Source organism: Meriones unguiculatus, chromosome 1, assembly GCF_030254825.1.
Source record: "Meriones unguiculatus strain TT.TT164.6M chromosome 1, Bangor_MerUng_6.1, whole genome shotgun sequence".
In the NCBI taxonomy this organism is placed as follows: Eukaryota; Metazoa; Chordata; class Mammalia; order Rodentia; family Muridae; genus Meriones; species Meriones unguiculatus.
The window spans coordinates 129,117,153-129,143,498 of NC_083349.1; the positions used below are offsets into that span (position 1 = coordinate 129,117,153).

General features: G+C 44.5%; 1 protein-coding gene across 5 annotated transcripts in view; it reads right to left on the bottom strand.

Annotated features, from left to right (window-relative positions):
- Positions 1 to 2,678: 2,678 nt before the first annotated feature.
- The window catches only part of Sntg2 (syntrophin gamma 2), a 216,196-nt gene continuing 192,528 nt past the window's right edge, over positions 2,679 to 26,346 (bottom strand). For 4 of the 5 annotated variants that reach the window (XM_021643987.2, XM_021643988.2, XM_060366676.1 and 1 more), the window contains 3 exons: positions 23,160 to 23,252; positions 16,119 to 16,229; positions 2,679 to 3,422 (listed from right to left, as the gene is read on the bottom strand). In XM_021643987.2, the coding sequence (XP_021499662.1) occupies positions 3,291 to 3,422; positions 16,119 to 16,229; positions 23,160 to 23,252 (336 nt within the window). In that variant the 3' untranslated portion in view covers positions 2,679 to 3,290. The remainder of the gene's footprint in view (positions 3,423 to 16,118; positions 16,230 to 23,159; positions 23,253 to 26,346) is intronic. The other variant, XM_060366668.1, reaches the window with a different exon arrangement.

The window sequence follows — 26,346 nt, forward strand, 5'->3', positions numbered from 1 at the left end:
AGCTGATTTCTCAATAGAAACTCTGAAAGCCGTAGGAACCTCTCCTAATGCATTCCAGGTCCAAAGGGGTCATGCCTCCTGGCTTAGGCTGTAATGACTCAACCGTAACAACTAAAACTGTCTGCCATAGTTGAAGGAGAAAGAAACAACTTTCCCTGCCACAAACGGGCTAAAAAAGTCATGTTCACCAAGCCAACCTTATGGAGAAAACTGGAATGGAGAAGGGAATAAAGCAGGACCAAAATAGCTAGAAAGAAAACAAATGAAGCTTAAACACTGAAACAGTATGTCAGTAAGTCAGAACTCAAAGCTCACTGAAAGTTATTAGTTGACCCAGTGCCATACTAAAAGAGTCAAAATCAATATTAAAGGAGATTCTGAGTGACTTGCCAGTACTTTCAAGATGATTTTCTTATTTTCTGTAATCAAATGGAGTGGAGATACCAAAATGACCCTAAAGGTCACAGGAATTCAGATCACATGTGTATCTTTAAAATCTATCTCTAAGTCAAGTCTAATAGTGCAGGACTGTAAACTCAGCTTTTTGAGAAGTTGAGGCAGGAAGACTGTATCCCACCAGGACTTCAGTGTAAGTTCAAGTCCAGTTTGGGAAAGTCAGTAAGGTTTGCTTCAAAATAAGAAGCAAAAGGAGAGCTGAAGATATGCTCAATTGTGGAGCACTTTCCTAGCATGAGCAAGGCACTGGGTTCCATCCTGAGTATTCCCCGCTGCCCTGTAAAATTCCCGGTGTTCAAAACCATGCACTGTGCATCTCAACCTTACTGAAGTTTAACCTGGACATGCCAGTGTTAGCTAGCTATCAAAACCCACTATGAAATCAATATGTTTCTCTTTTTCCAAATCTAGCTTACGTTCTTTGAAACATGTTTTCACCCCTTGGCTTGAGACCATAGTGTTAAGCTGAAATTATGTATCAACGGATCTTTTTCTAAAAGAGGTGGTGTTCGCCCTCCCACCCTCAAAAGAGTTCATTCATATCTGCTAGCTTCTCTTTGTTAAAATCCAAGGTGCTCTTCATGAGCCATGGCAGCCCACTCTGAAGACAGACATACAAATGAGTACTACCCCATGACACACACAGTGAAATCCTTATGACCTCTCTTCTTTGCCTTTTAGGGTCAGTAGTATCCCTAGTCTTCTTCATAAAGGTTGTGAATAAAATATCAAGAGAAACAATTATCAAGAAAGGCCAACTGATGGGAATTACCTACTTGAAATAATCCTCTACCCATATTTGAATTGTAAATTAAATGAGGGTTGGTAACTTGGATTAAAATAATTTCCAAAATGAGATTCTTCACCATTACTCACACTTCACTAATAGAAAACTTTCTGTTCTTAGTATTTAAATGAGACATAATATACATCAATGTTCATGCTTATAAAATAATCGCCCCTATGATCTCTGAGTCTACAGGTTGTTTGATAGACCTACAAACACCAAATGGGCATAAGCCTTAGGGTCTTAGCTTTACCTAAGTGAGCTGTGAGCTGCAAGGACCATGTGGGAACCCAAAAATGGCCTCTACAGAGACCACAGCCAATTTTGGTTATTTTCTAATAGCAATATAGAACTGATGCAAGCTTAAGATTAACTGTATATCCCCAAATAAAACAAAACAACTTGGACCCAATCCCGACATTGTGAAGGACTTAGCAGGAACGGATGCTGAGATCCTGAAGGCGTGGTGAAGTATTTAGCACCTGGAGGAGCCTGGGCTTACCACGTGCTTGTGACCAATTCAGGGTGTAACACTTGACACCTGTGCAGTGTGCAGAAGGCAGTGGTCATCTGGCTATTTTAAAAATGTGCACCTTCTGCAAGGAGCTGTGCATTCACACAAATGGGAGAATAAACTGTAGGTTAAATTTTATGGAGAAATGCTGCAACCTTCTCTGGTCTCCAGTAAGGTTTATATTTGATACTGAGCTTTTTCATGAAGACAAAATGAAAAGTTTCCCCATTTCCTCAGCTCTAGTCCAAAACATCTTCCAATATGTCCCAAAAGAGGATTTGGAAAGAGGGAATTTTATCATCTGTCCTTTTATTTTCCTGAGTGAATGTTCACAGAACTCTGACCTGTTGCTACAGACAGTCACACTAACAGGAAGTCAGGGCAGAAACATGACACAGACAATGCTGTCTGCTCCTCCATGGACACCATTGGTAGGGTAGAATGGGAGGGCCACTCCACTCCCACTGGGGTCTGAGGGGAACTGTGAGTGTTCAGAGGGGTGTCACAGGTAACAGATATTCTATATACATCATGGATAAACATTGTGTAAGGAGGAGGTTGTGATTTCAACAGAAGCACAAACTAGATTTGATATGTTAAAGCTATAACTTTCCTCCCAGACAGCAGATAAGCATGAGCGGATGGCGGTCAAGGAGGTGTGGCTGACTGTCAAAACCTTCACTGCGTCAAGGTCTGAAGGATGGCTAACCCCAGCAGTGTTTCGCTCTGCTTCCCACAGGGCCCCGAGTTTCCTTAGGCTCCTGTGCTCTGCAGTCTAATGGTTTATGTTCATCCTTTTCTAGAAGCCTTGAGAAATGAGAACATGACCATACCTTTTCCTAACCGCAGCCTGAATTTCTGAAAGGAAACTCAAGAATTCCATTAAATTGCTTTTAATAAGAAAAATAGAAAAGTCCCAGATTAGAAGTTATAAACAATATGAAAGACAAGGAAACTAAAGCATGTGCTGTATTTGATTAATTAGGAAAAAATAGAATTCACATTTAAATGATATTTAATTCAATTACATAATAAACATGTAAGCATTTAATATAAAACTAAATAATTAAAATTCATCTCCCTGTCCATTTATCCCCCATTCACTTCACAACCCAAATGCCAGTCCCACCTGTGACACAAAAGGGAACTGTCAACCTGCCCATGGGAAGCCCATTTCTCCTGAGAAGGGATAAATGGTGACTTCTCACTCTCCTACCCAGTAATTTGCAAAAATAAAATCTGGATTTCACGGATGCTAGCAGTAGATTGTGGTCTTGCCTCACTGGCTGTTTGAGACAGGCTGGGGCTAGATGGTTTCAGAAGACCCTGAGTTCCCACCACCACTGCACCTGCTCAGATATATACCCCGTTGCCAGATTCAGCAGCCTGACCCGTCTGTGAAACTAGTGATGTCTTTATTGGTATCACAACTATAGGCTCATTATAAAACCACACAAAGTTGCAACATTGTGCAGGAAAGATTTGTTTCTTAAGAAAATAATTTCATTGCTTTCGGCACTCTCCAGACTTGCTTTAGCTGCTGCACATGTATCTTCTTGCCATGCTCTGGCTGTCCATGAACACGGGGTCCAGGGAGGCCACCTTGGCAGCAATGAAGGAGTGGATGCAGTGGAGGACAGCCGTCAGGTCCTGGAACTCCAGCTCCTGAGGGGAAATGGAACAGGACTGAGGTCACTGGGAAGAGGCTCTTTGGCAGCTTTTAGTAAATTCAGTTCTTTGTGTAATCCAAGAGTTTTTCTCTAAGTTAGTACAAATTCACATTGAAACTGGTAATATTAAAATAAAGGCAGTTGGGCACAATCACCATGTATTTATAAAGAGGGGTAGATTGCTGTTTACATTGATACCCAGACAATGCAGGTTGTGATTCCTTGATCTCCACACAGGATGACATGCATGCCCTTTTTTTGTCATTCCTCCTTAGTTTGTGCTAGGTCTTAGTCAGGGCTGAAGATCAAAGATATGTTTTATGTCATCACCACAAGCCAAGATGCCAGGACTAAAGATGACATTGAGATAAGGGTCTCATGGCAGTGGAGCTGGTTATCCTGGTTATATGTGTGTACTCTTCCATGTGTGGCTTATAATGAGCACTTTTGGAAGGATAGCCAGCATCCTACTATGTGAGCAGCACATGCTCGCGCACACGCACATACACATACATACACACACACACACACACACACATACACACACACACAGAGTCAGATAGACAGAGACACAGACACAGACAGAGAGACTGAGAGAGAGAGAGATACTTGGTTTCTCCTCATCCAGTTGTCAGGTCAACAAAAGGAAGAAATGATGCTCAAGAACAAGATTCTTTAGAAAGATGGGAGGCTCCACCACCACAGATGATAGGAAATAAAACAGCATAAATTCTTGGGTCCTTACCTCTCCTTCTCAAGTCCCTCAAGCACTAATGTTTAAGAATAAAACCTGCACAAGCTGTAATAACTCTTTCACAATTAACAATTTACTACTACTTCTACTCTAGATCTTGTGAGTACAGGCATCCACATGCCACCTTACACATGTGGAGATCAGAGGGCAATTTGGTAGTCTCAATTCTCTTCTTCTGCCATGGGTTCTTGGATCAAATTCTGGCCTCAGGTGCTGTGGCTCTCTCTTGTTCCTGGGCCACCTTTCCTCAGGAACCAGGGACGAACTGAGGATTCAGATGGCCCACAAGTACAATGGAATGACCTCTGGGAGCCACTTCAGTGAGATAGCTCAACTTTATTTGGGGTAAACAAAGGCTACAGTCCTTGGGGAGTGGGTGGGGCATTCACAGGAGAGGTGTACACAACTGTTTGGGGCCAGGAACTCCAGGGATGTTTTATTTGCATTTGGCAGCAAGGCTTTAATCATATGAATGAGAACCCAGTACCTAATTATCCTACAGGCACAGAGAGGGGAGCGCTAGTAGGGAACTGTGCCAAAGGTCATATTCCAGATATACTTAGAGGCATCTATGGTAAAAACACTCTCCAGGTCAGGCAGAGAGTAGGAGGCCCTGCTAGGGACAGGGAGTCCTCCATCTAGCCCTGGGCTCAGAAAGGCTATCCAGACCTGGAAGTCTGTAAGTTCAAATCCACCCCAATCTGCTACCCATCCAACATGCAGTTCAGGGGACCTAAGGGCATCACTAACGATTTCTTTCTTCTCTGTGTTGTTTCAGTACAGTGAAGTTCCAATATGGCAAAGAACAGCACAGTTTCTTTTAAGGTGACTGTTCATTCAGTGTACACCCCATTTATTCAAGCTGAGCAAAATTCTATCACATTCCAAACTGCTGAGACAACACCACAGGGAAAACGTCATCGTTTTTAGGACAGCCTACTCAGGCGTGTCAGTCCCCAGTTGTGCTCCTTGAAGCTGGCCAGGCAGGACCTCTGGGATGAGAAGTCAGCCCACCTGCCTTCAGCAGGGGTGGCAGCTCTCCATAGGCGCTAAAGCCCTCCTGAACCCTTGTTGGCTTTACTAAGGCACTTTTCTTCTGAAGCAAAAAGGATTCCATACTACAAAGCTATCTTCTAACTTTCTTTGCAGAAGATGCACCCAAAAGCCTCTCTTAGTCTCTTATTAGCTCCACCTGTATTGGGGCTCAGGACCTTGGACCAACCATGGGAGGGTGACACAGGAAGGGGACAGGAGATTTCACTTTGAAATGACAAAGAAGTGTCGCTGATGGTAGAAAGAGTGAGCCATCTGGAAAATGAATCCCACGAAGTCCTACCTGGCTGGAAATAGAAAAGACATGGGGATGGGATCCCTTGCACTTGGAAGCTGTCCTCCACCTCCTCATGCCTGTGACCAAATGTAAGATCCTCCTTTGCATGCAAGGGAAGCTTAACCTTGATTTTACCTGCATGAAAGAATATGTTGCTTTGATTTCTTTTATTTGTCTGAGTAACGAACAAGGTGCTCAGGGTTCTCTTCAGACTGCTAAAGGGATTTAACTGTGAAGCTCTCTACTTGCTACCCAGACACCCCTGTCCCTGTTGTTTGTAGAATCCACAAGCTGAGTTACTTAGCTACTCTGCTGGATTGGATGTCAACCCATGCAGGATCCACTTGTTTTCTGCACACCATGAGATGAGACAGGGCATTTGATTAGTTACAATATTTTTCTCCAGAAGAGAGGAAGACCAAGCAATACTATAGAACAAACACAAGGTTCTTGCAAGCTTAACAAAACTCAGTCAGTCAGTATATGTTCCTGGCAGTAATCACCTTCTCAAGGGGACAAGTGGAAGAACAAAGTCACAGAGCCGACACCATGTGTCTTCGGCAGCTGTGCTTTATGTATAAAAGCTGAAAACTGCTTTACAAATTCCTACGATTTATTCAATAGCAGCACGCCACACTGGAAGAAGCCAGATGGCCACTGGCATTGAGGCACGCATCTCAAAGCAGCACTGGTATTTCCTGGCATGGTAATTTGAAGACACATCAAAAAAAAAATTCTTTCTGAAAAGACTATCACAAGACAGTCACTCCATGTAAAGTCTCAGCCAAGGGTGGGCAGTGTAAGCTTCTGAAGCAGGAGACGGTTCCATCCGGATACAGAATCTCAACATTTCATAGAACATCTTTGTTCGGCTAAGGGAGAAATCATGGCACCTGCTGCTCCGCTTAGCTCCTCAGCAGATGCTGCCAACAGGGACATCCCGAATTGCACCCTTGCAAGTGTTGTGAACTGAAGACATGTTTGGCCTCTGTTGGAGCAGGATATGCATTGTGATTGCAGGGCTGAGTCTGTGCCTGACACTCCTCGCTGGCCCCTCAAACATGTGTCATAGGCAGAGGTGGGTTGCCAACTCCTACCTGCTGAGAAAGAGGATCTATACACCTGAGTAGGAATTCATACGGCAGAGACACAGCAACCTCCTCCAAATTTTTCTGACAGAACTGAGGTTTATTTAATAAAGATAATTCTCTTTAAAACAAGTATGGAGAAAAGCCGAGAAAGGTATGTAGTGTGCGTGTGACTGAAGACTGTTGCTGCCTCTTTTCCATGCAAACTGGGCTGTCTTCTCTAGGAGTGATGTATGTGCTAGGTTTTTCAAGCATATTTGACATTTTGAGAATGGGGGCCTTCAGATGGCCACTGGCCACAGGCACAGTGGAGCCATAAGAAGCCCAGGTTATGATAAAAATGTCCTCATTCTTGGTGGAGTGTGATGTATTATCCTGCTTTTTTTTTTTTTTTTAAAAAAAAAAAGGTATTTCTACATTTAATCATGGCATATTGTCATTGGAGCCTCAGTTCAGTGAAGAAGGCAAACATGGAGAGAAACACTGACCCAGTGCCAGGGCAGGTTGGAACTGAGTCGATGGTTATGTCTTTGATACAGAGATATCACCCTGCAATTCATGCTCTGATTCCTCCATGTATTGGCTTTGCAGCCCGGTAGTGGGACATGGTCAACTGCCCGCCATCCCCAATTTGTTTAACGTTTGTTACGTGCTCTGATGTCAACAGTCCTGCAAGGATTTTCCTTGAATTGCTTAATGGCTTAGTCAACTTTCTGAAAATTCACTGCATCAGTCTGGTGTGGTTCTGATTTAAGTACTGTGAAGGGCTGAGCTGGGAGGCCAGGAGACTGCAGATCTTGGAGATGGTTTCTTTGCCAGTGAAACTATAACCTCACTGCAGATCCCTCAGCATTCCCATGTGATTAATTAAGGTGGCTGAGAGCAGGGGACAGGGAACAGTCACTGGAGCAACATCAGTGTGAGATGGGTATTATTCTCTATCAACACAGCTTTGTCAAATTAACATTTCCTCAGCCTCAAAGTTACAATGTAAGACAAAAAGTCAGAGGCTGCCATTTCCAGTTTTAAAATGAGGAAATGGAGTTCAAAGTGATCTTCCAAAGTGACAAGGCCAATTAGTTGCAGAAATGTCACTTGAAGTCAGGGACCCAAGAACTCCCCCCCGCCCAGGGTTTCCCTGCTCCCCCTGCTAGAGTCTTAGGAACCTGGTACAATAGTGTCACCAAGTTGCAAGCTGTCTACAGAGTTACCCTGAGCAATCCTGCATCATCAGGATTTCTGAGCTTCCCTGAAGTGTACAATTTCAGCTTTACCCAGCCTCCTGACTATCTAGCTGTCTTTGTCCTGGACAGCTGGGAGTACTGTTGAAGGGGCAGCCAGTGAAGGCAGATGCCATCACACTGGAGGAGCATGACCAGCAACCTCACAGTTAAGTGTCAAGAAATGGGGGAGAAGGTAATTTTGATGGCTTCTTTCTCCCATGTGTATCAATCCTTGAATAAACCTTTTTTTTTTGGGAGGGGAGGGGTAGGCATAGAAGCATTCCAGAAAGGAGCAGGAGGCAAGGACCAAAAGTAGAAAGCAGTTGGTAGCTGTGAATGGGTACCATTAGGGAGGAACTATGCTCAGTAGGTTCTGACAGAGCCACAAACATCACTCTAAGAACAGCCCTTCAGGAAGTGCAGAGAGCCATGGATGGAATGTGGGTAGGAAAGAGACAGTTGTATCTGTGGGGCAAGGATACCTGTCCAGCATGAGGCAGAACGGAAAGGCCTATGGATAAGAAAGTCCCTTCAGGAAAGGACAAGCGTTTGTGAGAAAAGATGAGGGCTTGAGCCAGAGTAGAAGGGAAGGCAATGTCATCTTTGAGAGAGTACAGATATATTCAAGAGCAGGACTGGTCTTCTTGATACAACCCAGATAAGAGCCTCCCAGAAGCATTAGGGCCACATCCATGATGGGTGAGCTCACCAGGAATGGTGAAGAAACCAGTCGGAGATAGAGACAGACAGGCAGTCATTTAGGAGCCATCTGTTACCAGATCAACCGTCTGGGCACCACAGTGACCTTTATTTTACTTAATGATGGCCCCAAAGTAGAATATTTATATTGGCAATTGAGACATGACAATGAGAAGTGCTTCTCTTAGCAAACAGTTAAGTTTATCATAAACCTGTATAGAAATGTTTGTATGGCACTCACTGGAGGGGGCATAGACTCACAGGGTTCAGTGTTAAGTCAGTAACTTTTTTATCATTTTGACAAAACATCCGGCAGAAGGAGATGGCAGTTCAGTATGGTAGGCAGGTGGGAGCTGCTCATGATGGTGTGTGGTATGGAGCATTTGGGGGTGGCAGCTCCTCACATCTTGACAGATCAAGCAGCAGAGACCTTAGACCAGAATCAGAGGCAGATATATAACCTCAGGTCCTACCCAACTGCTCAGGTGTGCTAGCCGGACCCCAGCACTAAAATTTCTACAGCCTCTAAGATCAGTACCAGCACCAGCTGGGGACCAAGAGTTCAAACATGTGCAGAACATTTCAGATTCAACTGAAAACAGGTACTATCTGTGGCTTTTGCTAGCCACTGGGTCAGGGGTGTTTACAAACTTGCCCTCTGGAAACGGAAACCATGTCATCTTTTCCATCAACTTCATGTTTGTCTTAGTCTGTGTTCTACTGCTGTGAAGAGAGACTGTGATAAAGGCAACTCTTACAAAAGAAGGCATTTAATTGGAGGCTTCCTTACAGTTTTCCAAAGGTATTCAAATAAATGGGCATAGGTGCCATACTTACTCAGACCACCACAGTGTTTGGCAGGATTTGAAGGTATATGTCCTTTGTTTTATGATGTTTGGTGTCACTCTCAGACTTGGCTTTGGAATCTGTCACTAGGCTGTGGTCTGGGTTAGGTGATGAGATCTATGTTTTTTGTTTTTTTCTGGTTCACATTTTTTTTTTCAAAGAAGAATTTATTTTTATTTTTAAATTATGTGTGGTTATATGTCTCTTTTAGGTATGTACATGTGACTACAGGTGCCTCTGGAGGCCAAAACAAGGCATCAGATCCCCTTGAATTGAGTTGTAGGCATTCCAAGCTGCAGGGTCTGGGGACTGTAAATGTACCTTGGCTCTTTTACGAGAGCACTATGTGCTTTTTAACCACTAACCCATCTCTCCAGAACCTCTGGTTCACATTCTTATTCTTTCTCCTTCAGTAAATAACAGAATCACAAATTGATGCATTTTATTGACTTTGGTAGGATGTTAAGAAAAAAAAAATAAGCCTGACTTCTCCAAACGACCCTGATCCTGACACTCCTGCTGTTTCCACATGTTTTAAGATTAACAGCAACTTTTGGCAAAGCTGTTTTAACTAATTCAGCTTCTGTAATTTTCACTGGCTCTAGGGTAATTCACACACACACACACACACACACACACACACACACACACACACACTGAGAGCAAAGAAGCCAGGAATAAAGAATGCCTGTGTGGTTTCACTTTTTTTTTTTCTCCTGTGCTGGTAAATATTTTATTGTGGAAATTTCCATGTTCTGACAAAGATAAATAAACTCTACACATTTTACTCAACCAAGCTGAATATCTAAAGGACAGTATAGAATTTCCCTCATTTTTAATTTAATGCTGAAGGGCAAAATATTGATGGTGATGCATTGGAAAGATACCTTCACATTATTCTGGTGTACAAATAATTTGCAAATGCATGAGACTGGCGCTGGCTCACACCAGATTGTACTTTGCCACCTGGAGTATCATTCACCTCTACAAGGTTGCCCAGTGTAGCTGCCTGGCTGTTCTTCCTGTCCCAGTGAGGACAGCAGGATGATAACTTCCATTTACCTTTTTAGGGGGGCATACCCACACTTGTGCTTCTGTTTCCCCTTTTGAATATACAGTGCTCAGATTTACTTTTCATTCCATCATTAACATGAGTTATGTTTCTTTGATTCCAAATCTTCAGCCTTCCCTCATCTCCAGAAGCAACATACTGGGAGTAAATAATGGGAGTACACTCACATTCCAAAATGTAGATGGAAATCGGGTCCAGCTGTCTCTGCTTATAGAATCTGTTACTTAACAAACTATAATTAGAAGCAAAGGGATGAATGGAAGGGATGGGGAGCAGAAGATACAATCTAGGCAGTACCCTTGGATACACAGAAAATGAGTTTACAACAGGGGCAGCTAGGCCAGCCATGCTTCAGGGTGTCCAACACTCATGTGATGTTTGGCTGTGGGGTCAGTGTCCTCTTCCTATGTGGAGATAACCCTTTGTCAAAGTTCCTAGGAACTCAATTAGTTTCTATGAGCTATCTAGATAGCTTGATAGCTATCTAGTGGCCTTGAACTTATAGGCAAGGTTGACTTTCAATCTGTGATCTTCCTATCTAGATAGCTCATCTTTCCAGATACAGCCTTACCCCCGTGATGCTTCAGAACATGCTCACTTCCAGGGATTGGGGTCCTCTGCCTTTCCCCAAATCTAAGTGACATCTAGAGAGTGCTATATGTGCTGTAGAAGGGACCTAGGACTTAGGATGTGGTTAGTGGAGCTCTTGGGACTTTCTGGTCATCGAACTGGGTAGAATTTACTTGTCACTAATAAAATCTTTAAATTTTAATTAAAAATTAATTTTTAAACAAACACTATGATTTATTATTACCTTAAAAAAACTAATAGTTTTTTTTTTTTTAAGGTTGGGGTGAGCTGTCCTTGAAGCACATTGTATGCGTGCCAACATGGGTTTAACTGATGGTGATGATTCAGGAGCACACTCTCTGCCTGCTCACAGGTAGAAGTGTCTGGACAAGCCTTGCTGAGTGTGGAAGACAGGCACACTCAGCAAGAGTGTGAAGAGTGCTATGAAGGTAGAAAACAGTGCTATCAGCTGAGATTCTGTGCACACCTTCAACTATGTCACAACCTAGTCTCCAGGGAGGAAAGAACCTTTTGGAGATGGTGGGGTCACGTGAGTGGAAAACATGTTCTGGGTTTGTGCTCTCGTTTAAAAGCCCCTTCCACTAAGGAGGGCACAGAGAAGGTGGCATTTGTGAACCAGGAAGAAGTCTCAGATGCCAGAGACCAGGTCTGGCTGGACGTAGGATTTGAAGCTTCCAGGACTATGAACAGACCTGTCCTCAAACCTGTCCTCCAGGGTAGTGTCCACCTGGTGTCTTCCTGACTCACTCTAGAAAGAGCATGTAGAAGGAGCATGTCTAGTTATGCTGATTTTCTTCTGCCTTGGGCTCTTTTTCCTTCCTTTTTCTAGCCTAAGAGGACTTGGTAACAAAAGCTTCAGAGATTGTTTTAGGGAACTGAATGCACACCTGCTTGCTTCACTTCCCTCAAGGAGCGGCTTATTCAGGAAGCTTAGGGAATGAATTGCCAGAGACAACTCAGAAACCAGGCCCAGGCCAGTGACATCCTACGTGGGCTAACTTTATCATCAAGCCACCACATCGAGTGATTTCTTAATTTTCTTAATGCAAGAACAGTTACACACGTGCTTAGAGATTCTATTTAGCTATGTGTTTCTGTTAATGAGGTAATTCTAATTCCATGGTCAGACAGGACATGGTAATCCAAATTCCCAAACAGTCAAGACACCACTGTAAAACAAAACAGAACAAAGCCACCTACTATTTATTGTGTGATGACTAAGTTGTGTGATCAAGCTTGTGTGGGAGCAGACTCTCAAATGACTCTGAGGACCCCTGTCACTGGGTGCTGCACCTGAGGGGCATTGCATTTCTGTCTCTACTCTTTCTGCTGCAGAGGTCATTCAGCTGTCCCTGGCTCCTCTTCATGAGCAATGTAACAACAATCTGTCTAATGGTTGGGTTGGGCTGTCCAGTCCCGTTTGTTCCCTCTGACTTCCTGAAATGGTTTCTTCAGTGTGACTAACTGAGCAGCATCAGCAATGCATGCGTGGCATTGGCCTCTGCGGGGGTCTCAACAGTGGGGCTCTCTCTGCTGCCTGCTCTTGCCTCACGGTGGCCCACACTCAGTCCCCCTCTCTGCATCTGACAGGCTTCACTGACTTCCTGATAATAAGCGATCGCTCTTACAGAGTGAAAATTATGTGCTATTGTTTCCTCCAAAGACAGAATTATTCTTCATTAGACTGTGCTTTTGTTACAGGGATACAGATGGGAATATTAGCAGTGAGATGACTGTACTGGCTTGCAGTGATGAAAATATTTCATTTTAATAATGGGAATAATTTTCTCCTGAGAAACTGCAAAATTCTCAGTGAGGCCTCCTCTTCTTCCCCCCACCTCCTTTTCTCTTATCCTCTCCCTCTTTCTCTTCCTTGGTACAGGGACTCATGTATTTCAGGGTGGCCTTGAACTTATAGGCAAGGTTGACTTTCAATCTGTGATCTTCCTATCTCTCCTTCTTAGCTGCTGGGATTACAGGCACGTATCCCCACACCCAACATTTTACAGTGCTTTCTCTATGAAGTTTCTCTTTCTTTCAGTGTTAACATATTAATTTAAAATACATTCATTAAACACACGCACAGTGAATTTCATGCTGCAAAAATAAGCTATCTAAACCTGCCCTGCAAAGCTTAGTCTTACAGAGGAAATCATAAAAGATTTAAATATAGCCAGTGCACCCAGAAATAAGGCTGGTGCGGGGTCACATCACAGCAGGAGCTAGCTGTGGAGGGGAGGGCAGTTCTCCCACCACTACCCCATAATGAGTCTCCTCATAATCTCATGGTAAGTCATATAACTCATCAGCTAAACAGAACTCCAGGGACATCAGTCTTTCATTTATAAAGACTGCAGAAATGGGGAGATGGCTCAGTTAATGAAGACCTGAATTCAGACACTCAACTACCACGTAAAGTCAGCACTTGCTAACCCAGAACTAGGCAGAGAGGTGGATGCCTGGAGCTCACTGGCCAGCCAGCCTAGCTGAATTAGTGAGTAGTGAGCCCCCAGTCCAGAGAAAGTCTATGCCTCAGAAAATCAGGCAGAAAGGAATTGAGAAAGACATCAAACATCAACCTTTGACCTCTCCACCCAGTATACATACATGTATATGGACCCATATGTACATGTGCAAAACCTATATGAACACACACATACTACACACACACACACACACATGCACCCAAACACACACACACACACACACACACACACACACACACACACACACTCACAGAAAGAGAAATTGATTGATTGATTGATCAAGGCTGTGTGCTAACTCCAAAACCACATGGAGGTCTGATCTTTTCCTACTTTATAAGCTATAGCGGATGCAGCAGGGGAGGGAATTTCTGCAGTGAGCAGGGTTATGAGAAGTGAAACATCCCTCTTGCATCTTTCCCTTAGCCTGGTGAGCTCTGGACTGTACCTGAAGAAGCCTCCAAGCCCAGAAGATGCCCCAGGTTCTTGCTTCACTTCAGTTAAAGCCTCAGTCTTTTTATGTTTTTCCCTGCTTGTGTCCCAAGAAAAGTCCTGATAGTCTGAGATCTGTGAAGGATCAGGGTTGGATTGAAAGCTCGTGCATTTGAATTTGTTGAGATTATCCATACACCTCTCAGACATTTTATGTGTGTTCATAAAATATCTCATTTTTTCCCTAAAAAACTGCCTCTAGGTTGCTTAAAATTTTAGCTTTATTTTCCCAATATTCATCTCCATGGCCTCTATAAATAATAGGCCTTTCTCTAATGTACCAACTAGGATGGAAACCTGCATAATCAAGCTAAGGACCACAGAGAGGTTAACATTCATTTCAAACTGCTACACAGCAATTCATATTCGTGTCATGCGGACACATCCTCCCTTTATCACAACAGCTAACCTTCGGTCAACTGCCTGATAGTTATAAGACAGGAAATTACAGCTTTAAATTCCACATTCCCACCCACTGAGGGGCATTTCAGTCACCAGGTAAGCATGCACTGTTCCTCCAGCTGTGTTCCAGGGAACAACTGTGCCTCAGGTATACCACGAGCCAGAATCCTCCAGCCCTGTGACTCCCAGGCTGAAGAAGTGACAGGACTAATAATACAAGAAGAGGTGACAGGCCCCTCCCTGCCCCAGCTGAAGGAGTGACAAGATGGGTGCAGGGAAAGGTGCCGGGCCCTTCCCTGCCATGGGTGGCCCATCCACAAACAGAGCAGAGGAAAGAAGAAACCCTGACATGAAAATGCTGCAAGTCACTGTCTGCCCCACTCTCCCCATTCAGTAATTCCCTCTCAGACCACAGGATTCGGCTCATAGTATAGTAGAGGGGCAGGGTGCAACCTCTCCAGGCAGTCCAATGTACCCAGAGTCTCATTCCCCCCCCCACTTCTAGCCTCAACAAGGGAGCCCACAGTTTACCCCACCTTATGGCATCACAGGCTGTCCCCATGCCCTCCAGCTCTTCACACCCATCCTACAGTTCAGGCCTCTGCACCCTGAACCATCCACTGCCCACTCAGTATGTCCTTCTACCACTGGCTTTGGCTGATTCTCTACGTAGAAGTGATTCTACACAGTTTATCTTCTTTGTAGAATGCAGTTCTGAAACATTCTTCCATGGAGACAAGGGCAAAATAAAAACGGACCCTAAGCCTTCACATATAACAATGTCAGGTGGGTTGTGTTGCTCAGATTAATTTTATAGGAAGATGTGGCCTCTTACCTCTTATCTGCCCTGGGTTTGTTAAGTTGACTTTCAAATTTGGGTGAGCTTGTTCCCTCTACCTTCAGTGTACTATAGAGGCTGACCCCAAGCCCAGCCAGTTCAGGTCACACACTAACCAGTCCTGATGAGGCCTGACAGGCTAGGGGCAGATAGTAGGGGAGGAGGACCTCCCCGATCAGTGGACTAGGGGAGAGGGAGGGAGGGTGGGACCAGGAGAAGATGAGGGAGGGAACTATGGCCAGAATTCAAAGTGAATAAATTGTAATTAATAATAATGATGATGATGATGATGATGATGAAAAGAAGAAATATCAAAAAAAGAAAGAAATGAAAAGGAAGAGGTGACACACTGTTTGTAAACAATGTATGTGTGTTACACATACATGCACACATAAATCTTTTAACGCACTAAATTTATACTTTCATTTGACTTTAGTCTGTATTAAAGCTAGTTTGTTGATGATACAGTTCTGTAAAAACATGAAGAAAGTCCAATATTACTAATAAAGAGACATCTCAGCGTAGTGCTTTTGAAAGGGACAAGGGACCTTTTCTTACATTCAGCACTACAGACATTCTGTTAGATGACGGGAGCTTGCAAAACTCTTCAATTAGATTCTGGCCTCTAGAGCATTTTAAAGTGCTGACTCCCTGCTGCTATTTACTAAGCTATGTGTGGATTTTGATAGAATTAAACACTTTGTTTCATCTGTCAGAATTTCAAGTCATAAACTCTCAGCAGAAAAATGTCTGCCCTGGGTTTGTTCAGTTAGCTTCCACCTTTGGGGTGAGCTTGCTCCCTTCCCACGCCACCCCTTTTACCTGCTGAGGCCCTGCCCTGCGTGTTTTGGGTGCAGGATGCACTGGCACTACCTTCGTTTCAATCTGTTTGGTGTCCAGATTCTGGAACAGCAGCTTCACTCGAGTTTTCCCGTCATCTGAAGATCCCTTAAGCTGAGAGAACTTGAATCTCCAGAGCACATTCTGCAAAGAAATGAAATGGATGAGCCATCCTTAAGCAGGATTACATTTAATTCGTTCATTCATTTAGTTAGTATCTGTTAATAACTTGAAGCCCCTAATCTGGGTGAATGCCATTCGTTATGATATGTCCACCTTCAGTGTGCAGATGCTGAACCCAAGCCCAGCCAGGTCAGGTCACATACTAGCCTCTCTAATCCTCTCCCCGGGTTTACCTACCCTGGATCTTTCCTAAGACCTTTGCTTCCTTCTTTGTGCCCAGAACTATAAAGTCGGTCTCCTGACCTGGAAGATACCCACCACAGTGCAGTGAACATGAGAGTTTGGGTCCTGGCCTACATCACCGCACCAGTGCTACATTTGGTTGTTCAGCCTCAGGTTCCCAAGAGCCAACAGAGTAACATGGGCAGAGTTGCCTTCCACTACTGTTTCAGGTTTCCTTAGCACTTGCTCAGGTGCTTCAGAGGTGAAATGCAATCTCCGTTCTCAGAAAGCTGAGGCAGGAGGATAACCGTAGTCTGAGGCTAGTCTGGCTCACACAGTGAGCTTCAAACCAGCAAGGGCTACCAAAGGAGAACCTGCCTCACGAAAGAAGAAAACAGTCCATATCATCCCAGAAAAATACTAGTGGGAATTAGGAATGTTTTAGCAACCTCCAGGTTAAGTTTCTATCACAAACGCCTTTTTCTAAATGATGAACAAAGCATTTTCCCTGTCAGCCAGAAAAGGAGCAGGGGAATGGAAAGTCTTGAAATGCATTTGTCCCTTCAGATGGCAGGCTGCGTGTCACGCCAGCCACACCATCCTCACAGGATTCCTTGTGATATTCTTCATGTTGAGTTGAGGACATGGGCCAATGGAAAAGTCTCAAAGCTTAGGCTTCATCTATATTCCAAGATATCTTGCATTTCCTTTGTGCTGAGGCCGAGCCTCTGCCTGTTCTGGCAGATCCAGGTTCCAGGGTGTTTTCAGAACAGGAATTACCAGAGTCAAGGGATGGGAACATGAGTTCAGATTGAGAACAAGAAAAGTCTCAACCCAGTCACTGCGAAGATTGCCAGTTTTTTTCATGTAGTCCTTGTGTGGGGTGTTGTAAGACAGCGCTGTTCTTCTACCTCACATCCAGGCCCACATGCTGAGTGAGGTAGTCAGCAGCTTATTCCCTTTCTTCTTGTTTGAGCCTTATGGCCTCAGCATGGTGCTGCCGTGAGCACCTTTGGATGGCTGACAGATTGCTAGTTGTCTTTAATGACTAACAGTCGTTTATCTCAAGCTTCTCAAGCTTTGTCTTGTGTACTTAAAATGTAACTTTTTTTTTTTTTTAAAAGAAAACTATTTCTGAGAACCATGAATGCTATTTCTGCCTGTGGTCTAAGCGAGCTACTTAATTTCTAGACTCGGAGCTCTTCTTAAATATATGATTGAGTCTGGGTTTGCAAGCTGGAACCTCGGAGCCCACATTGGCTGCTTGGAGAGCATGGCATAAATAGTGCTCACTTTAGTTTAGACGTCAGGAGATAGGTTTGAAAGGACATAGGGTCCCACTGGAGTAATAAAGGCCAAGGGCATCTCAACACTCAGCTCTCAATCACGGAGCAGGAAAAGGTGTCTTTGCAGTTTTTAGCAACCAAAGCACAGGTCTCTAGTTACATGACATGTATATATGTCACATTGAACGTTTTGCTCTGCTTTCATCATTGACAGTTTTGTTGATAGTCACTGCTCACTCCTTCAAAGGAACTTTGGATTTCAAGGTATTGAGGGTAGAAAGTGACACTGTTTAGGATGCCAGGTGGAGTCCACAGAGTCTGTGGCACGGGAATGGTGGTGTTTTGCTTCTAGCAGAAAGATCTCCATACCTACGTCACTTCCTTTCGTCTTTTGAATTTGGTCTTTCTGTGCTTCCACCCCCTCTAGTCTTAATTTTATAGAATTACAGGATTCCAGCCTGGAGATCGGGCTTCATCACCACCAGCACAGCACTGAACAACCAGAAGATTGGCACTGAGTAAATTGGTATACTGCTGTGAGCAAGGAGCATCCATGAAATGAGAAAAGCAGAATCCCACCATTCCAGGAATTCTCCAGTTAGTGGCACCAGAAATATCTGACCACCCCCTCCAATCTTGAGGGGCAGAAAATTCCAGAGTGTGGATTATTTCACAGAGGAATAAAAGCCTTGCTGTTGCTGGAAATCTGGATGGCACAAACCCCGGTGTCCTAGGCCCCGTGTTGCTGCTGTAATCCCAACAGAGGCAAGGCTAGGCAGTCACTGTTCACCATAGCAGGTGAAGGGGGAAGGTCTCCTTTGGGTACCTGTTCTTTATTCCACACGTGTGTGCCTGGAGCTCAGCGAGTAAAGAGCGGCAGTCCCTCTCCACTTGACCGCTTTATTTCCAGCTCTTCTCCTGCTTTCAGGTGCCATGACAAGACCAGGGCATCAGTTAAGCCACAGAGCAGGAAATGTCAATGTAATGCCCGCTAGCCTGTAGACATGTCAGGACTAGAGCTAGCCCCATATACCTAGAATGGTGTTCCAGTTTATTCTCGCTTTTGATGGTTTTAAAATGTCCCTCTAGAAATGAGCAAATATAGTAGGCTACAATCTTCTCACTCAGCATCAGGAAAGGAAACACTTTTGGCTATGTTTCCTGCCCTTCTTAATGACTCCTTATGTTGGTGAAACAGATAGTTGATAAGAATGGATCGATGCTTAGAGACAACTGCTTCTCTCACCCTGCTAAAGAGAAGTGAGGACCACACAACTGAACCATTAGTGTATGAGGGATGCCTGTGGGGACAGCCACTAAAACACGAGTTGTCAGAATCTTAGCAGAGAGAGAGAGAGAGAGAGAGAGAGAGAGAGAGAGAGAGAGAGTGTGTGTGTGTGTCGCTGGGGATAGAACCTAAGGCCTTGTGTATGCTAGCATACTCTCCTACCAAATCATATTCCACTCTCAAATTAAGTTTTCTTAGGCTTTTGATAAGGAGAGCCCGAGGCGTGGATCTCCCCGTGGCTCAGCAATGATACAGAAATGGACTGGTTCAGCTGTGTGAAGATTTAAAGGAGTCTCCTCATTACATTCTCTCTCTCTCTCTCTCCCTCTCTCTCTGTGGGGGGGTACCTATGTCTATGCTGGTATATGCCTACTTGTATGTGTGCATACACAGGCCAGAGGGTTAACCGCAGTAGTTTCTCAGGTGCCATCCACTTTATTTTTTGAGGCAGGCATGTCATTAGCTTGGAGCTCACTAAATATGTAAAGCTGGTCAGCCAATAAGCTCCTGGGATTGACTTGTCTTTGCATCCTCTGGCTTCCTTTTGTGGGTTCTGCAGCTGAACTCCATGTGTTCAAGGCAAGCACTGTATTGACTGAGCTATCTCCTAAGCTCCAGTGAGTCTAAGTTTTACACACCCAGATCTCAACATGCTAGCCCGTTAGTCTATTTATTTATTTTTCCCATAAAGACTTGGACAAAAAGCACAACTGTCTATAAATATTTCATGATTATTTGTTATTTAGATTCACAATAACTTCAGAGCTTACAGGAACAACTTAAACCTCCTTACATAGGGCTTACAACTGCTGCACTTGTTTAGGGAATTAAACTTGTCATTAACATCCTGTGGACTCAGGACCCTGTCTACCTCTCACAGCTGAGTTGGGGAAACTTGTCTCAGTATAGAATTGAAGAAGTGACCATGAAAAAGACACAAAGGCAAGGAAGTAAGAGCTCCCCTTAAAGGTGGCACAGTCAAGAGGCTGTGGCCTAAGCTCAGCTTCAGATGAGCAGAGCACACCGTAACTGTGTTCTCAGGAAAACTTGCCGTAGACTAGATGAGGCAGTACTCAGGTGTGAGGCTCACAGTAGTGGTGGAGAGCAGAGAACCTGGGAGAACTGAGCTTAGAAAAGGACCTGTTGGGTCTCCATGGGAAACCACAGGCTACCACCCTATCGTTATCCAGAGCATTCTGGGTAAGGGACAGCCCACATTGTCTAGCCCAAGGAAGCATTAGAGGGCTGACATAAATTCTAATGTTTAATGGCTAAAGTTTAGGTTTGTTAGAGAGTCTGTCACCAGGGAGTCCAGTTCCTAAGGGCTCACGGAAGTCGTGCAGTGTACAGCATTATGAAATAAATGATACAATTTAAATCCCTTTTAGGTTAATTTTAAGGGAAGGATGCTAGATTAAATGGTAAGAGGTGTCCTCAAAACCCCACTTGAGACCTACCATAGGAATTAGGGACATAGCCTGCTGAAAAGGAAGGCGGGGTAAGGGAGGGATTCAAAAGTGAAGAAAAATGGCTGATGCATGACTGGGTTGATAATATACCAAAATCAATTATAACTGTCCACAGTGTTCAACACCCTGGAGGGACAGTTTGTGTACTGTGGGATAAAGCCCCACATGAAAGCAAGGAGCCATGCAGCCATGACGCTGCACATGCCACTTGTAGCCTTTGCAGACCAGCTCAGAAACTTCACACAGATCCTTACAAAGACAGGGAGGGAGCTGCAGTATACTAGACCCATCTTCCAGGTCACGAGAAAGCAGAGTCCACGTCAAGAAGATCTCCCCTGGCAGTGTTGCCTCGTCCTGGCTGCACCCGGGACAGTGAGGAGGAGATGTGGCAAGATCCTCACCAAAGGCTTTGTGCAGAATCTCGTGTGGACTGTGCTGACCCCTGGACTGGCAGGAAGACTGGCCGAGGATGAGGAAGCCGAAGACAGGAGCACAAGCGAACCTTCGCTGGAATCCCCAGCAGGCAGCAGGACCAGTCTGCTGTTTTGCTCTTCCTAGCCTTGGCCAGGATGCATTCTAGGGTATTGCCAAGTGCAGCAGAAAAGACACACAGAGAATCCGTCAGACTGTGTAGAGGCAAGCCATGGAAACCCGCTCTTACAGTAGAATCCAGAAGGCCTTAGATTTGGTGTGATACTGTGTGTGTCAGACAGGAAGAAGCAGAAACCACACGGCGTGCTCTCCTACCTCCAGGACTGATGCTGTAACACCACACACATCCCAGACACATATAGCAAGAGTATTCAGGTTTGGCTTCTTAATCATATTAGTAGCAAGTACAGGTCCTCTACCTGTGCAGGTACCATAGAAAACAGGAGGGGACAGTGACCCTTGAGAAGGACCAGGAAGTCATTTGCTCACTGACTCTGTGCTTTAAGCATAGGTGGCCTTTGATGTTGGACACAAAATTGAAATCCATTCTTGATATTAAATTTTTATGCAACTACATTTTGTTATTACTGCAACCACCGTGTGGGTCCTTACTGGTAACTATCCTGATAATTTCCCTGGGAGGAAGTGAGGCGACAGTGTTTATTGTGAGTTTTCAGGTGCCAGGAGTTAACGGAAGCAGCTTCCTTCTCTTTGTCAGGATTTCTCCACCTCTGCACACAGACTGCTTGGATATGCTGATTCTATATGGTGCTCTAGCCTGTTCACGGCAGGTGCTGGACATCCCCTAAGTGGCAGAAATGCCCTTCGAGGCACTGGTAATGAAAAACCTTCTCCAGACATCCAGACATGTCCCCTAGAGGGCAGGCTTGTCCTGGCTGAAATCTTGGTTCTGGTGGGAAGAAAGCCAGGGAAAGAAATCTAGGCAAGGCTACTGTCTGTGAGCCCTTATCAACTGGTTGCAGAGACTGGATCACAGAAGAGCATAGCCCAAGAGGGAGGTTCAGATGTGGCAATTTGGAAATAACTACAAGAAAATGGTGTCCAGGGGCCTTCGATGAACCTTCACTTCTTCAGTGTGGGCTTTGGGAGCAATGGAAGACTGAAGTTGAGCCTGTACGACCTATGTGAAAAGCAGGTTTCTGGAAATCTGATTATGGTTAGTGACAGAAATGAAGACATGATCTGGGAGAATTCATGAGTATGGGGGGGGGCTCAAGCATGAGACCTCAAAGACCAGACCAGATTGGCATCACTCCTGTCAAGTAATACATCATCAAACCGAAGCTTTATACAACAGGAAAATCCCCAACGTTCCCGAGGGCAGATCAGCAGCAGCCAACCTGAAGGACAAAGCTAGCCTGGATGGACAATAAAGGACATCTTTTCTGCTTTGTTCTGCAAGAGAAGCGACAGAAAGCAGCTCCCTGTGAGCCATGGGGTTCCCTGGCTTGAGCCCCTTTAGCCTGCTTAAGCCACCCACAGAAACTACACATCTGCCCTGTAAGTCTGCAGTGTGCTGTCATGCTTTGTCCTTGCCAGTGAGCTCTCTAAACGAAACCTACTGGCATCCCGCGTTCATAGCAGCAGTCATCATAGGCATGCTTTCTCAGTCTTCACTCATTCTTAATCAGCAGAGTAAATTTTTACAAATATTGCAAGATAAAGCATTGGCTCTTCACTTTGGCAAACATTTTCTTAACACTTATGTAATTAGGAGAGCCCTTGGATGATGATGGAAATAATCCAGTGATTTCCACTGCTTACACAGGCAGCTTTAATCAATAGGGCTGGAACCTAGGGTAGCTTTCCATCCCTCGATTCAGTCTACCAAAATGTGGAGCTTACTGTCACTAAGGCTACTCAGGCCTTAAGCAATGTTGGGATTCTTATCACTGTGTTTTATTGGTGTGTTTGTGTGTGTGTGTGTGTGTGTGTGTGTGGTTTTCCTTCAAAGGGATCAAGAAACCCCATCCTGTGGTTTCCACTCTCTCCTTCCCCCTCTCTATTTCTCTCTCTCTGAAACATAGTTGTCAAACACCATTTCGTTGGAGTATTTGCTGCATGGGTTCCAGGGCTTGTGAACACCCAGGGCCCCCAAACTAGCAAGAAGGAAGGCAGGTTATATAGGCAGATCATGGGCTCAAAGCACAGCTGGTGGGAGCTGTCTGCTCTCAGACATCTCCGAGTAAGTGCACTGTAACATAGTATCCACAGGCGTTCCCCGGCATCTTACCTTTGTTTTACCGTCAAAGCAGGTGAATCCCAGAGCAAAATCCACCGTGAAGCACAGCATTTCTCCTTGCCAGCTGCACAGATATGTTTTTGACTAGAAAAGAGTATTAATTTTGAGTGAGCCCTCTGCAATAGTTCTGGGTAACTATAGAAAGGTAGTTGGCACATTAGCTACTGTAGCCAGAGTACACTGTTTTAAGTCTGAACTGTAGAGACACCTGAAGGCAAGAAGATCTTTCTTGCTTTTGTTTTTACAGGCAAAGGATATCCTTAAAGGCATCAAAAAAACAAACCAAATCATTAAAACATTTCAACAGATATTTGTTCTCCAAGGTATTTTAAAAAACACTCACTGCAATATATGTGTGCTTCAAATGTTCCACAGTATTCTAGGGCATAGAAAGGACATATAGAAAGGAACAGTCCTAAAATTGGAAATGTGTTTTTGGTCAACTTCAGTAATCAATCTGCAGGTAAAGTAACCCCAGTCCACAGAAGATCGGAAGCCATCACTTGTGCTGGGAAAATCAGGGTACTTTTCACAGGATAGGGATGAGGATCTGGCTTAGTGATGATGATGGGGCCAGGACTTGATTTTGTCTCGCTGACGTTTGTACTCACATGTCTACCCCTGGGAAGCCAGGAGGAGCCCAGCTCCCATCTGCACTGATCCTGGGATTCTCTACATTGTTACTGCTCGTCACTTAGATCCTGTTACACTACATTCTTTTGTTGGTAACCAGACAAATGCTCTGAATAGCATTAAAACATGTCAAAGATCCCTGGTGAGGGTATAACTGCATGCTGGTTCCATTCTCTCCCCTCACCTCTCACAGGAGGACAGAGAACAGATCCATGAAGCTAGGACCCTGGTTGACATGGTTTGACAACCCTTCCTAACGCTGTCAGGTGTCCACAGGTGCTCACCAAAATCATGCGCACAGCAGGTTCCCACTGCACACTCTGCAGGCCACTAGTGCTTTGACGCTGGTAGGAAGCGGAAGCCCCAGCACAACCCTGGTGCTTCCCCTTGCTCACCTTCCCTTATTTGACCCAGACCACAATAAGTGCTGGACTTCCTTTTGCAAGTCCACGGCAACTTATAGTCTCATAGTTTAGGACTTCCTAAGCTTCTAGAATTTAAAAGTGGTGATTACAAACCGTGAGAAAAACATTTCTAGGGGACCACCGCATTCTTGGAGCCTAAGCCTCAGACATCATGAGAGCAGCAGAACTGTGAACCCCAGCGGAAACAGCCTGCTCTTTGGCTGGCAGGAAAAACATTGTTGCAGAATGTTACACACTCATGGGCTTAGCCAGCCCCTGGAAGGCTCAGGTAGGATAGGCCATGGAATGGAAGATGGGTGCAGAACCCGAGTCCTGCGGTACCTCACCGCAGAGTCATCCTGTGGCTACCAGACACTGGGCCTCTCCCCATTCAAATCTTCAGAATCTGCCCTGTTTTGTATGTGTGTACATGTGTACATGGATCCCCATTGTGTTGTGTGTTTACTCCCTTTCCTGAATGTGCTGGGGAAAAAAAAACTCAACTTGATACCTGTTTCCCAGTCCTCTGAGGAGAGCTGGCCTCGTGGTCCATTCAGTGGGACAAAGGGTGTCAGGGAAGCACCCATGAGCATGACCACTTTAAAGGTAGCCTTGTGGACTGCTTCCATTAAAAAAAAATAATATCAGAAGCTTGAACATTTTAATGTAACTGGCGGGGAGAATTTTTAAGGCACGTTTAGAATTATTCAAGACGTGGAGGCTATAAGACTGAATAGCTTAATAGCTACAGATCTACTGGTAAGAACATGGGGAAAGGTTACCCACAGAACACTGACTGGCTGAGCAGAGAAGACGTGCATTGTCTTAAGGGACTCTGTTTGCAGCGTGTCATACAACGACCCACGAAGCAATGCTTAGCGGTTGGCTATGGCATCGGACACCTAACAAAGCTTTCTGAATAAATTACTGTGCTCAGGAGAGATGTACTAAATGCCTCCCACTACAAATGCCCAGACTTTAGAACAAGTTTCCAGAGCGTTTTAGAACATATTATATGAAAATGTCAGAGAGGCCTTAATAATAGCTCAAAATATATGGCTGTGAAGGTCAGCTTCAGAACAAAAGCAAAAGCAGCAACAAAGAGCAACTGATGTTTAAGAAAAATTCAAAAACCTCAAGCACAGAATCACCTGGGGAGTGTATTTAAAAAAAAAAATCCCAAGACAAAAAACAAGCGAGAATACTAGTGATCAAAAATGCCTTCTCAACTTTGTTCTGGATAAAGAGCCGTGTTGCCTAGAGATGGTGAAAAATCAACCCTGTGTAATTGCTCATGTCCAAGAAGGAAACTATGTTAAAAGGAGAGTCAGTCAGTTAGATTGAGTACTTGCCTGTAATGACAGTTTTCAGGAGGCTGGTGCAGGAAGACTGTTAGTCTGGGCTAGCTTAGCCCATACAGTCAGACCCTGTCTATGATAACAGCAACAAAAAAATGTCGATGCTACTGATGACTATGATACAGACATCAACACAAGCAGGTTGAAAAACTCTGGACTCGGACTCCGAAAAGTAAGGAACAGGTCTGATCTTATCCACCTTGCAGAGCTTGTCTGTGTTCATGAAGAATGTGGTCTGTAGTGTTCTTTCCAATGTTCTCCGGCCATCACCCCATGGTGTGTGTGTGTGTGTGTGTGTGTACATCTGTATGTCTCCCCCTTCCTCTTTCCTTCCTCTCTTCCCCTTCTTCTCCCCTTGATAATGGGGAAATGCTTTCAATTTCCTTCTAAGTATTTGGTGGAATTTTCCAGTGGAAGCATCTGGTCCAACTATCTCTTTCTTGGAAAAGATAATCTGCTTCACCTTGAGAGAATTCCCCTTGATTTTCATCACCTACTCTGTGCAGCCAGCACTCCACAGGGCCCTTCTACAAGAAGTCTGACACGGTCTTTTTCTTTCTTGGTTCTGGCAATTTATGTCTTTCCTCTCTTTCCTTCTTATGAGTCTTTGTTCAGGCTTGTCAAAGTTAACGATATTTACAGAGAGCCAGCTTTATGATCTGCCTTAACACCTCTCTGACACATTATTGTTTTCAAGTATCTGAATATGTTTCCGTCATCTTTGAGTTATTGATTACTGTTTCCGATGTCACTGGAGAACACACTTGGAATGTTGTCGGTTCG